Below are 11,724 nucleotides of genomic sequence, written 5' to 3'. Positions count from 1 at the left end.
TTGATAAGTGATGCACGCTAAATTATAATGCCGGATTTGGTATTAAGATTTACCTTCCCGGTGCATCGCTTGGAACACAGGGCCAGACATGCCATAAGATTTCATTTAGATCGGTTTGAAGGTGAACGAGCTTCAGCTGAATGCCCATCAACGGACCAAATTATTTCATTGGGAAACCAGATAGTATATTTATTTGGATGGCTCCTGCGGTGCCAAGCACCAAATTACAGTATCATGGACATCAGTGTGTACCATATCAAAAATGCTTAGAATCATGTCTAGCAATTCTTTTTTTCCTTCTTTGAAAGAAACAAGAACAGGAAAAGTAATTAGATGATTGCTCAGCAAGAATCCCACACCGTTGCATACTTCTATCGGAAATCAGCTGCAGACTGGTTTCATCAGCTATCCGCTGAATCATCAAACAATACTCGTGTCATTGCATATTCAATCAAATCAGACGATAACTGCAACATCGGTTCCTGAAGAGTAGGTTCCACCTTCGGATGTCCCATTGTAATGCTATAGATCAGCTGGTTTAACGTTTGGACTGCTGCTTCTTGTCATGAAGGATTCACCACAACCACATTGCCCCTTCGAGTTGGGATTGATAAATATGAACTCTGACCTGCAAGCAGTAATCAAGTATTTAAGATCTCAAAATGTCACCCATGTAAATTGATGCAAATTATAAATGAAAAGCGTCCTGATTTTGTCAAGTAAAACCTACTTGAGTGCGTCATCAACAAAATCCATCTTTGTTCCAATCACATGCATAAGAGCTTTTGGATCAACGAGTATCTTGACACCCTTATCCTCCACGAGCTCATCAAATCTACCTTTCTCATCTGCAAATCAGAACGTATCACATCAACCATTGAGCAAGCACAATTCAAATAAAGACACTTCCAATCAGTAAAATAGAGTATGCTATGAAGATGATGCCTATATAATACTGTTATTTGGATATTCCACTGCATATGACCAAAATAATCTAAAATGAGAGCTCAGATATCTCCCACCAAATACAGCCTTGTCCTTGTTAATAGTAGCAAGGGTCAAAACAACTAGAATTTACTAACTAAAGAGTCAATTAACGACTACGTCAAGGCTCTTATGATAACAGAACCACCAACAGGCTAATCTAAAAGCATACTAGCAGATGCTTGATGGTTTTATAGCCTTAGAAGAACTAAAATCAACAAGAAAAGACAAGTCCAAGTGAAAGTTGCAATTGTCAGGACATGCTGGTTTCATACTTGATATTCTACCATACATGTCAAGAATGGTAGATTTTGGTTGGTTTGCAAACTGCTTTTAACTTAATAATCCAACAAAATATTTGTGTTTTCTTCACTTAGGTATGCAGTCTCTCCATGATTGTTTCAGGTTCTCTATAAAAATGAAAGTTTACTTTTGATAATTCTACATGCGTGACTTTGGAATAAAGATACCTGTGACAATTATAAAGCCCAAAATGTTCTACATCTGTATGGAGCGTCTTCAACAACAGTTAAGACAAAGGAAGCTGTATCATCCAACACACGAAGTAAAAGCAACACAGCAAACTGAAACAAATATCTAAACCAACAGAAACAATCCAATAAAAGATTCTACATAAAGGAATTTCTAAGGAAACTAAAACCAAAAATTAATAACACCATTAGAAAGCTCAAAGCAGATAGCAAATAACCGGTCCACAAAAGGGCAAAGACAGAGATAGAGACAGAGAGAAGAATACAAATTGGAGCACCGCCAAATAATAAAGGTGGATTTTGCAGTCTCTATTAATCAAAATAACAAAAATAGAATCTTTTAATCGTTTTTGGAGAAAAGCCAGCAGACGTTAATTGGAAGGGAAAGGAGAGCAAACCAGCATAGTTGAGGTTGTAGGATAAACCATTGCAACCCCGGGCCTTGACGCCAAGACGAAGATAAAGCCTCTGACGGAGGTTGAGCAGGTGGCGTATCCTCGCAGCCGCAGCATCGGTTAGCGTCAGAGCCTGCTTGCGGGAGGCAGGGCCGACCTTCTCCGCCACCGCCTTCAGTGCCGAGGAAGCCATCGATCTTCTTTCCTACCGATGAGGGCTTCCCTACCAACACGAGGGGATCGAGGGCTTCTTTTTAGTCGTCGATCTATTCCTCTGCCGATGATGGATTCGACAAACATCACGAGCGAAACAAAATTTTCACACTTCAACAAAGAAACGCACCAATTGCTTCGAAGAACAAGCCGAAGCCCGTGATCTTTACCGCACCAGGTCGGGTTTTCTATCGAATTCCAACAAGTTAGAATCAATTTCGATGGCGACGAGTCCAAAAGAAAAAAAAAGTAACCAATCAATAGGTTTCCAAATATCAGGGTAGAGAAAAGAGCGAATCCATCTACGAAACGAAGGACACACCTGTGGATTTCGATGGACGGCGGCGAACCGAAGGCCGACGATGCCGTTGTGTCTTCTCTCCCTTGTTGATTTATCGGGTGGTGTTATATCGAGGATGTCTAACTTCGCCACCTGGTAATATGTGTCCGGGCGCGTGGCATGTAATAATTGGGCGATCAGCATCTTTGGTGTCCGGGAGCGGAGAGGTCCGAATAATCTGGAAGCTCCCAATGGGGACTCCGCGGGGGAACCAATTTGTCATACCAATCCCTCAGAATTCATCGGAACCATCGAATCCATATCAATCTGCGTCGGATGTCATGAATGGATAGGATGGGTGGCTGCGGTGGTGGGTTGATGAGCCGTGTAAGCGGCATGACAAACGTCTCCCCACTTCCCTACTTTTCCAGCATGTGCGAAACACGTGAATAGCTCTATTATAAATACGCAATCACCGACTTTCTACCGTTCCCGGCAGATATCTCCAACCCCAAAGAGCATTGATCGTCTCAATATTCCGCTTCTTCCTCCGTCGTCCCACAGAGGCTTTCCCCAGACCACCGATAGCCACCCGATCCTCCCATTTCCTCCCTGAGATCCCTACCCACGCTCGCTCCCCCAGTCTCCCTGTCCGAAATCTCCAGTCCCAAGAGCATTGATCGTCTCAAGATAGCGCTTCTTCCTCCCTCGTCCGTCAGAGGCTTTCCGCAGATCACCGATAGCCACCTCGACTGGGGCGGGGCAACGGGGTTTCAAGATTCCACTAAGGTGGTGGAGAGGAGCCCGAATGAGGTTGATCTTGTTTGTTCGCTTTTCTTCCTTTGATACCTTGAATGACGGAAGTGACGAGTTCTTGAATTATTTGATGAGATCTGGGATGACACTGCTATGATTTAGTCGAGCGTGCTACTTTTCTTGGAGTTGTGCTTGTTTATTCTTCTATAATTCCCCGATCCGAAAAACCCGAACCCCAAAGTTGAGCGATCATCTTAATGACGCCCTCAGAAGATTGCGTTTGAGGTCGATCGTCAAGGATGGTAGCCATGATCGCGAGATATTGAATCGCTTCAGGGAGTTGCAAAGCGGCGGCACCTATAGATAGGGTTTGATCCTTCCGGGTGAATTTGTTCTCGATCATCTTTGTTCCTTGCTTTCCTTTCATACTGAAACGAGTTCTTGAATTATGTGATGATTAGGAGACTGCCACCATCAAAATTTGGCCGAGCATGCTAGTATTCTTGGAGTTCTTTCTTCTTCGTCGTCATCGTTTTCTTGTATTCAGTTCCGTCCGGGAACAACAACCCAGATCATGTGTGGGTGTATAAGATGTGTCGCATTGTTGCTTTTGCGGAAACCTAACTGTCTAATACGCCTCTCAACCAAAGGCTCTCCGAGTTTCACATCATTTTTTTTTCTTTTCATTTATAGCCAATTTTTTAACACTGGGAAGAATCTAGAAATTCTGGTAGTCATTTTTATGCTGCCTAGATTGAGATAGTGGATGATGTTCTTTGGTGGAACATCGAGTCCAGAGACTAAGGTGAGGTCAGCTGTGCTTTGTAAGGTTTTTTGTCTCTTGTCTTATTGTCTAGAAAATTTCGTCACTGACACGTTCCATTCTTGATGGGTCTCAGTTGATTGAGACTAAGCGAACTGCCGAGGGGGTCATTGTTCTCTTATATGACATGGTGGTCCGATATAGTTGTATCTGTTTCCTTGTCGACTAACAGATATCGTTTGCTGTATAGATATACTGCTGTATTTCGGCATATGACTGTACGAGTACTTGATTTGTAAAGTTCATATATTTCCAAGCTATTCAACTTCTTTATGTTCTGTAGTTATAACCTATTTGCTACATTAGATGTCAAAAAATCTGACCTATGCATGCCTTGTTTAATGTGTTTAGTTGGTCTTATGAGCCATGGAACTTGTGTGTGTGTGTGTGTATACACACGCAAACACACAAAAGCTTTAGGAAAAGTCTTTCTCTAGCTGCTATTAGAGGAATGTTTGAAAAATAGTGCATTTTGATTGGAATAGGCTGTCTGTAGCAAGAGTTGCATGACAAAATTTGCAAGTTTTGCTTACAATTAGTTAAGATGCAGTATAATAATATAACATGACTGGTCTTATTAGTTTGCTTGTTTCAACTGATCATGTTTGTTATCAAATGATACTACTTCTATATTCCTGCTCCTAGCTTTTTTTAAGTTTAATTTATTTCCTTGATGTCCACAAAAAATTTTAAAACATGATTATTATTCTATCAAATACCTTCCGACTCTCTTCATGCTGAAAATTGATGAGCATGTCTGACCTCTGACGTGCAAGTCTTATCTCCTATCTCTTACGGGTCATCCCCTGAATCAGCCAATACAAATATATATATTAGTAGATCATAGCTCAGATAGCTCTAATGACTGTCACTGACGTCTATACAAGTTCTGGAGTTGAATGCTCTGTCACTTTTGTTGCATAGCAATCTTGGATTTCTTTGGCACTCAAAGATGCTATATATATTAACATGTCTACTAAGTTGATCCTTATTTTTCCATTGGAAACAACATTTGAGTTGGCATCTGAAATGAAAACTAAAGTGATTTCTTGATGCAAGTCCTTGAATAAAAATTTGCAGAAACCCATTGTCATCTTGGGTCAACCATCACAAGGTTATTGTTAAATCTATTCTGGATGTATATGCATGTTTGAATCATTTTGAATATTTAGATGTGATATTTGTGGTAGTTGCCATTTTCCTGACTCATTAGAACTTTTAAACCATAAGTCCTTACCCCAACCCAGAGAAGTGAGATTAGGATACCATATTGTCACGGACAAAATTGTAAACGGGGTGTTTAATGTAATGCTCATATATGTTCGTATCTTTCGATTTTGTTCATGCTTTGCACAGTATATAAAGGGTTGATAGCAGGTTTAGCAGTCTCATTTTCTTAGGTTTTGGTGTTATCCTAGGCTTGCAAACAAAGGTTGTATCATGTAGGCACTTATGAGAATTTCGATCTATAATAAACCATTTTGGACCCTTTGTTGTGTGACCGTTCAAAGCTTGTGAAGTCTATTTGTAATTTGCATTCGAAATAAAGTGTTTGCTGAAATGATTGCTTGTGGATCCCGAGTAGGATGCTTTCTCTAACTCGTTTTCTCTTTTGTAGGTCCTAAGGGACCATAGGAGATTTCGGGGACTTAGGTGCATGACAATACGGTATCATCTTGATGATAATCGTACTGTTAAAACAGAAATTTAATTTTAATAGTTATTTCCTTGTTAAAATGCTTCTGAGCGTAAATATTTTGCTTGTACATGTTGATGCATTAGATATCAACAGTGCGGTTAATATGGTTTATGCTACTACTTGACCTATAAGAACATGACACAGTCCAGTGCCAACATTGGATTACTAGAGGGGAGATTTGGTGGATATGGACCTAAAAGCCAGCATGATAAGTGGAGCTTACAAAATTTATTTAAGTTTGAACTGAAATCAAAATGCCATTTAATTTAATTGATTAAAGATGCTGCACAAAACGAGAGAGTTGGTTAAGGTGCTTAAACATAAATTTATTTAAGTTTGAACCAAACAACTTAAAGCTGGTTGCTTTTTAGGAGGTGCAATGTCGCCATGAATCAGAGTATCGAGGGTTTGAATCCCTCTTCATCCACAACCTTCTCAAAAGAGAAGAACCTTTCTCCTGTGGGGTTAGGAGTATTATGATCGGGTTAGCAAACAAGAAGCTATTGAACTTGTGTATGGTCTTTTGTCAAAACTAATGGTTTTATTTTTCTTATTTTATTAAAACATACAATCATCACATACGGTGACCAAGAACGGAATCAGCATATTTGTGTTTTACACCCTTCTTTCTTATGCTTAGGCAAAATAGCAGAGAGCAAATACATTTGTTAGTAATATGGCAAATGTGTTCTGTGTTATTGATGTTTGCTGACCAACCACATGCTCTTAGATGTTATTGGAGATGTTGAAGTGGTTGAATTGACCAGTGTGGAAAGTTAGTATTGGAGAAAATGGTTTCTCAGCTGCAGCCGAGAAAAAGCCGTGTCAGTGTGGAAAGTTAGCTCGTGTTTTTCTTTGTCTATTTGTCTGCCAGCCACAATCAGTTAACTTGCTAGTAGTATGTCTGCCAATGTTCATGGTGATTTTCTTTAAGGAACTCAATTTGCTGCCAAATAGTTGTTGATATGTTGAAATTATTTCATCTGTTTCCAGCTGCTGGAATTTGCTGCCAATGTTCTCTCATGTTCCGATCATGAAAGAATGGCCACTTTGTGCTCAAGATAAACAGAACTGCTGGTATATTTGTGAGTTGATATTTATCTTTTCCACATCATGAGTTGATTTATGATTTCTGCAGTATTACATATTTGTGAGCCTGTGATTGAGGTGCTTTTTTATTAGGTAGCTCAGAGACGTTTCCAATCTGGGTCACACAATTTCAGTCCTGCTGCTTGGGGAAACACATTGCTTTCTTAATCAGATGGTGGAAACAGATTTTAAACTTGATGATTTCGTTCTACCATTTGGTCCGATTGGAATTTTACATTTGGGTTATTTTCACCTTGCAATTTATATCTTCGAATCTGAGTTGAATGAGTCATCATGTCCGATTGGAATTTTACAGTAGGGGTGACAACGAGAGTGAGAAGGAAAGGCGACGGACACGAGAAGTGACGTGAGGGGGTGGAGGGGACTGGGGAGGGAGAGGTGACGGAGGAAACCCCCTCTTCCTGCTGCACCCGCACGCCCTCTTTGTCTCCCCATGACCCACTTCCCCTCTTCAACTTCGCCTCCCTCTCCCTCTTCCCCCACTTCCCCTCTTCCATCACCTCCCCCTTCTTTCCCACTCCACTCTGCCTCACTCTGGCTCCACCCTCTCGGCCTCTTGCCGCATCTCCCTTCCCTGACCCCACGTCCCTCACCTCCCCATGCCCCACTCTCCTCCTCCTCCGCCTCCCTTTCCCCTTCAACTTCTCCCTCAACCTCTCCAACCCAAACCCTCTCTCTCTCTCTCCGCCTATATACATCAAAATTAAAATTTTGCTGTTGTTGTCCGCTTAAGGGCGAAAAGAAGATATGTATTCTTTCGTTTAGACAACTTGCTGACTTCGGAAGAAAACGTCACTTCGGCTTACTTTTTTAACACCAACGAGACGACCAAAATATATATACACACGCCATCGTCACATGAACATTTTTTTACAACCATCATTATAGTTAAAAAATAAAGAAAATATTGCCAAAGTGAAAAATAATAACTTTTACACGGAACACAAAAAATAATCAAAATGTCGAACCACCAAATCATTGAACACAATCAACTATGCCAGCGACATGTGCTCACCTTCAAACTATGAACATACGCGATAACCTTTGTGCAATTAACAATGTGTGATATGCCCGCACGCGGCTTTATCTAAAAATGTATAACAAGTACTTAATTAGCTAACTCCAAGCTTCGTCAACTTGTGATAAAAAAAAACTTTAAGAATAAAACTAAGCAAAATATGTCAAACCTTAACTACTTAATTCCAAGCCAAATAATATGATCAAATCAAATTGATCCTGATTTCAACAAAAAGATACCCTACCACTGGATATCCTTAACCACATCAAACCTTTACGAAGGATTTCACCCCCTCGACCCATTTGTTTCCAGTGCAATAAAATCAATGTATAAACAAACAAAGTCAATGCAGCTTAATCTTCAACGTCTTTCCCGATGCTCTGCCTTAAGCTTATTGCCACATCTTTAGAAGTTAGAAATGCTTCAATTAGAGCAACCCAAAAAGGTTAAGACAATTGTGGTGCAAGTGATCCTCAAGTCTAGATTGCAAAGCATATGATAGTAGAGATCTTGCTTTTCAAATGCTTGCAGGAGTTGCACTAGAATTAGACTTAAGAGTTACAGCATTGCATCAGAATTCGGCAAAGCAGTTGTAAGCAACTTCCTTTCAGTTGGCATACCTCTTATCCAACAGCAATGACTAAGCTTTTCATCTTGAAACTCGTATAATCGACCTCACCAATGGTTCCACTATATGAAAAGAACAAATTGGAGGTACATATTTTACAATGGAAATCGTACAAACATTTTCGGGGGAACCCTGTCATTGAATTTCATTGCCTCTTAAAATCAATTATAAATTCAAAGGTATATTATTATTTACAATCTTGATCATCTTATGTAGAATAACTAATGAAAAGGCACCATAAAAGTATAATAATATGGTTGGACCAAATCAAGAAGCATGCCCGACTCTAGCATTCCATTTTAGAATATTTCTTAGTCCTCAAAATATCAACTCAGAATACGAGAGGAAAGTTAAGCAAATAAATCATCTATAAAAACGGATAAACAAAATCCGAAAAATAAACAAGCAAGAAATCAAATAATTAAAAATGTGGCCTTGGAGGGTCAACTTCATGTGGAAACATCAACCTAGTCAAAATACTAAAATTTGGATTAAAATGAAACCATCACTTGATTTAATTAAGTGAAACTGAAATATTTAATTACATATTAATATTAACTTGTCAAATTTGTGAATTTCATGGATGCTAAATAAACCTTTGGATGATCAATTTTGATCTACTTGATCTTAACTATGTCGACGTAATTTGATCCAGAACATGGGATGAAATGACTACATAAATACAACAAATTAAAACTGATAATATAATTGAATGTGACATGATAAAAAATTACTAATTAAATGAACTCGATATCAATCATTGACCAAATTTATCATTATGAAGGCCATAGGACTAGAATTAGATGTTAATATTTTATTAAAAAAATCTTTGAATTGGAATGTTATCATGGGGAATAAAAATGCTGTTCACAAATTAAATACCATTATGATCACAAGTCATTCAAAATTCAAATTGACTTATAACAAATTAGACTTACCGACTTAAGTTGTAATTGGACCAAACATAGCATTTGTACAATTCAAACGAGGATATCCTAATTTATTTAGGATTATAATGGAAACTTACTCAGGTGTCATCGTTAGCTTGCATAACTACAAATTATTATGATCATGTCAATTAAAATTGAAACCAAATTAGGCAAGCTTAATCAAGTTATAATTGGACTGGATATCCAATCTGTACAATTTAAACGAGAATGTCCTAATGTATTTATATAACCACAATCGTATCTATAACATATATAATCAGTTAATTTCAAACTTATGATGAACTAGAGTTGAAGGTAAGTTCGTGCTTTTTATAAATGAAGGCTAATCTAAATAATTCATTCCTTAGCTACTTAATTTTAAACCAATTAATAGAACCAAATCTAATTATTACATAATGGAATCAAAGATAGATATCAACATGACTTTGATTCACAGATCATATTCTAACATAAGAGATACGATATCATCTTGATCAAGATATAGTAACCCGATCAACATTGCTAATCTCACATATGAAAACAAAAACATACTTATCGAAGAGATTTGTTTATGTCAAAATGTAAAGTAAATTCAAAGGGGTGACATTATTTATGATCTTGATCATCATGTGAAGAATAATAATTAAAGAAAAGTAGCATAAAAGTATGATAATCACACTAGGATCAGATTAAGAAGCACAAGCAGTGCTAGCTTCATATGTAAGACATAGAATAACCCTGTATCTTCTTCTATATCCTCAGATGTGAACATAACATGCAACATGACCAGGAGATCATGAAAGAACCATCATGTCTTAAGACCCCAAGATGAGACCAAGGTAGGAATAGGAACAAGCAAATTAAAGATCCAATGGATCCCAAGGTCAGAAAATATGATGGTGTCATTTAGTTAACAAAATAACCTATTTCATTTAGGCTAGCACTAAGAAGTGCCAGACAAAAGGTAATTTATGACAAATAAAAACCACAAGATTCAGATGATCAATTTCTGGGACAGACGATTACTAACCTTTCATACCTAAACTTCTTGCAAGAGAAGTCCAAACAACAAACAAAGAGGAATCAAGTGAGTTGGTAAAGGTTAAAATCTAATTTATCAACCTTTAGGATGACGAATCACATCCCAATCCTCATTTTCGTGCCGAAGGACACTCTAACAACTTCTTTGCAAAGGACATGTGAAGTTGTTAGGATTCTTAATAACAAAAGAAAAAGAAATCACAAACAATCTGGACACGTTATGTAATACCAAAAATAACCAGTTCAACAATCAAACGTATCAATTCAAGATTTAAAAAAAAAATCAAGAATACAAGAACGATTACTTTTGGGAGATGTTTACCAATACATCGATGGGAGAATACTTGAATCAGATACTCTCCAAAGTGAGAATCGACGCAGGAGATCTCGAGGATCTTCTACCTCTCCACCATATTATGTCACTTATTCATTCAGGGGTCAGACTCAAGGATCGGTATAGATTATAAAGTTTAATTAAGTTCCCTTAAGACGGTTCGAGTAGATACTCTTCGAGATCCCCATTTTCTTTTTTTGCATAACAACATTTTGCCAACATTCTTGCAAACGAATGTCGTGACAACGGAAGCAAAAGAAATCACAAGAGAAAGAGTCTAAGAATCCAAGGGCTTGTAATTTTGGGGATCTTTACAAATACCTCGATAGGAAAAGATCCGGATGGAAATTGCTTCGCGCACAGAAGACTAGGAGGATCTCCGCCATTCTATCATCGCTCACCATTTCTCCGTCTAGGGTTAAGACTCAAGGATCGGAGGGAGGGAGGAAGCAGAAGATGTTCGCCTCAACATCCATCTCCAAGGAAGGAATTGGCCTCAAGATCCATGTCGCCTCTCCTCCGATCTCCTCCCTCTTTCCTCTCTCGGAACTTCGGGGTAGTGGTTCATATATAGTGGTGGGTAGATTATTCTAGAAGCGCGGGACGTGTTAAGATGATCCGCGGAGAAACCTAGCCGAGTACATTTGTGACAAGAAGACGGAAGGCAAGCCCAACACACTCCGTATTTTTAGAAGCTTTCAACAAAAGCCTACTCCCGATATATATATATATACATATATATATATATGTATATACACATATATATATATATGTATATATGTATATATACATATACATATATATATATATGTATATATGTATATATACATATACATATATATATATATATATATATATGTATATAAAGCGATACTATGTGTGGATACCATTTGCTTTACAATATCACAAGAATGAGTGGACACCTCAGACAACAACAACAATGTGTGTCGAAGGATTTAAAAAAATATTATACAATTTGATGGTAGGTATTAAATGCTATTGACATTATCTAATGTATTTGTG

The 11,724-nt window shown here is 38.1% G+C and overlaps 1 protein-coding gene and 2 long non-coding RNA genes across 7 annotated transcripts; 1 reads left to right on the top strand and 2 right to left on the bottom strand.

Moving 5' to 3' along the window:
- Positions 1-131: 131 nt before the first annotated feature.
- LOC135584531 (iron-sulfur assembly protein IscA-like 1, mitochondrial) lies at positions 132-2,502 on the bottom strand. Of its 5 annotated transcripts, XM_065169939.1 has the most exons (6): positions 2,406-2,502; positions 2,214-2,271; positions 1,874-2,093; positions 731-848; positions 501-628; positions 132-412 (listed from the first exon to the last, which is right to left on the bottom strand). In XM_065169939.1, the coding sequence occupies exons 3-5, from the start codon at positions 2,061-2,063 to the stop codon at positions 523-525; spliced, it is 414 nt and encodes a 137-aa protein (XP_065026011.1). In that variant the 5' UTR covers positions 2,064-2,093; positions 2,214-2,271; positions 2,406-2,502; the 3' UTR covers positions 132-412; positions 501-522. The 5 variants fall into 5 exon arrangements, with proteins under 5 accessions (XP_065026011.1, XP_065026009.1, XP_065026010.1 ...); XM_065169937.1 differs by having other exon boundaries at positions 132-628; XM_065169938.1 differs by having other exon boundaries at positions 132-628; positions 1,874-2,144; positions 2,406-2,489.
- Positions 2,503-2,623: 121 nt separating this feature from the next.
- Positions 2,624-7,339, top strand: LOC135650523 (uncharacterized). Its single transcript, XR_010501561.1, has 3 exons — positions 2,624-3,176; positions 6,635-6,726; positions 6,828-7,339. It is a non-coding gene; the product is annotated as an uncharacterized LOC135650523 (long non-coding RNA).
- Positions 7,340-7,574: 235 nt separating this feature from the next.
- On the bottom strand, positions 7,575-11,325 carry LOC135651998 (uncharacterized). Its single transcript, XR_010502015.1, has 2 exons — positions 11,023-11,325; positions 7,575-7,838 (listed from the first exon to the last, which is right to left on the bottom strand). It is a non-coding gene; the product is annotated as an uncharacterized LOC135651998 (long non-coding RNA).
- Between the last annotated feature and the right edge of the window lie 399 nt (positions 11,326-11,724).

The sequence above is a fragment of the Musa acuminata genome, chromosome BXJ3-10 (assembly GCF_036884655.1).
Source record: "Musa acuminata AAA Group cultivar baxijiao chromosome BXJ3-10, Cavendish_Baxijiao_AAA, whole genome shotgun sequence".
NCBI classification, from domain to species: Eukaryota; Viridiplantae; Streptophyta; class Magnoliopsida; order Zingiberales; family Musaceae; genus Musa; species Musa acuminata.
Note: the sequence above shows the minus strand (reverse complement) of the source record. Positions and strands in the feature narration are given on the sequence as shown.

Coding starts and splice junctions, on each gene's coding strand:
- LOC135584531 (XM_065169937.1), bottom strand. CDS start 2,063: ATGGCTTCCTCGGCACTGAAGGCGGTGGCGGAGAAGGTCGGCCCTGCC. Junction 849..1,873: donor CTACAACCTCAACTATGCTG/GTTTGCTCTCCT, acceptor TCTGATTTGCAG/ATGAGAAAGGTAGATTTGAT. Junction 629..730: donor TTTGTTGATGACGCACTCAA/GTAGGTTTTACT, acceptor TACTGCTTGCAG/GTCAGAGTTCATATTTATCA.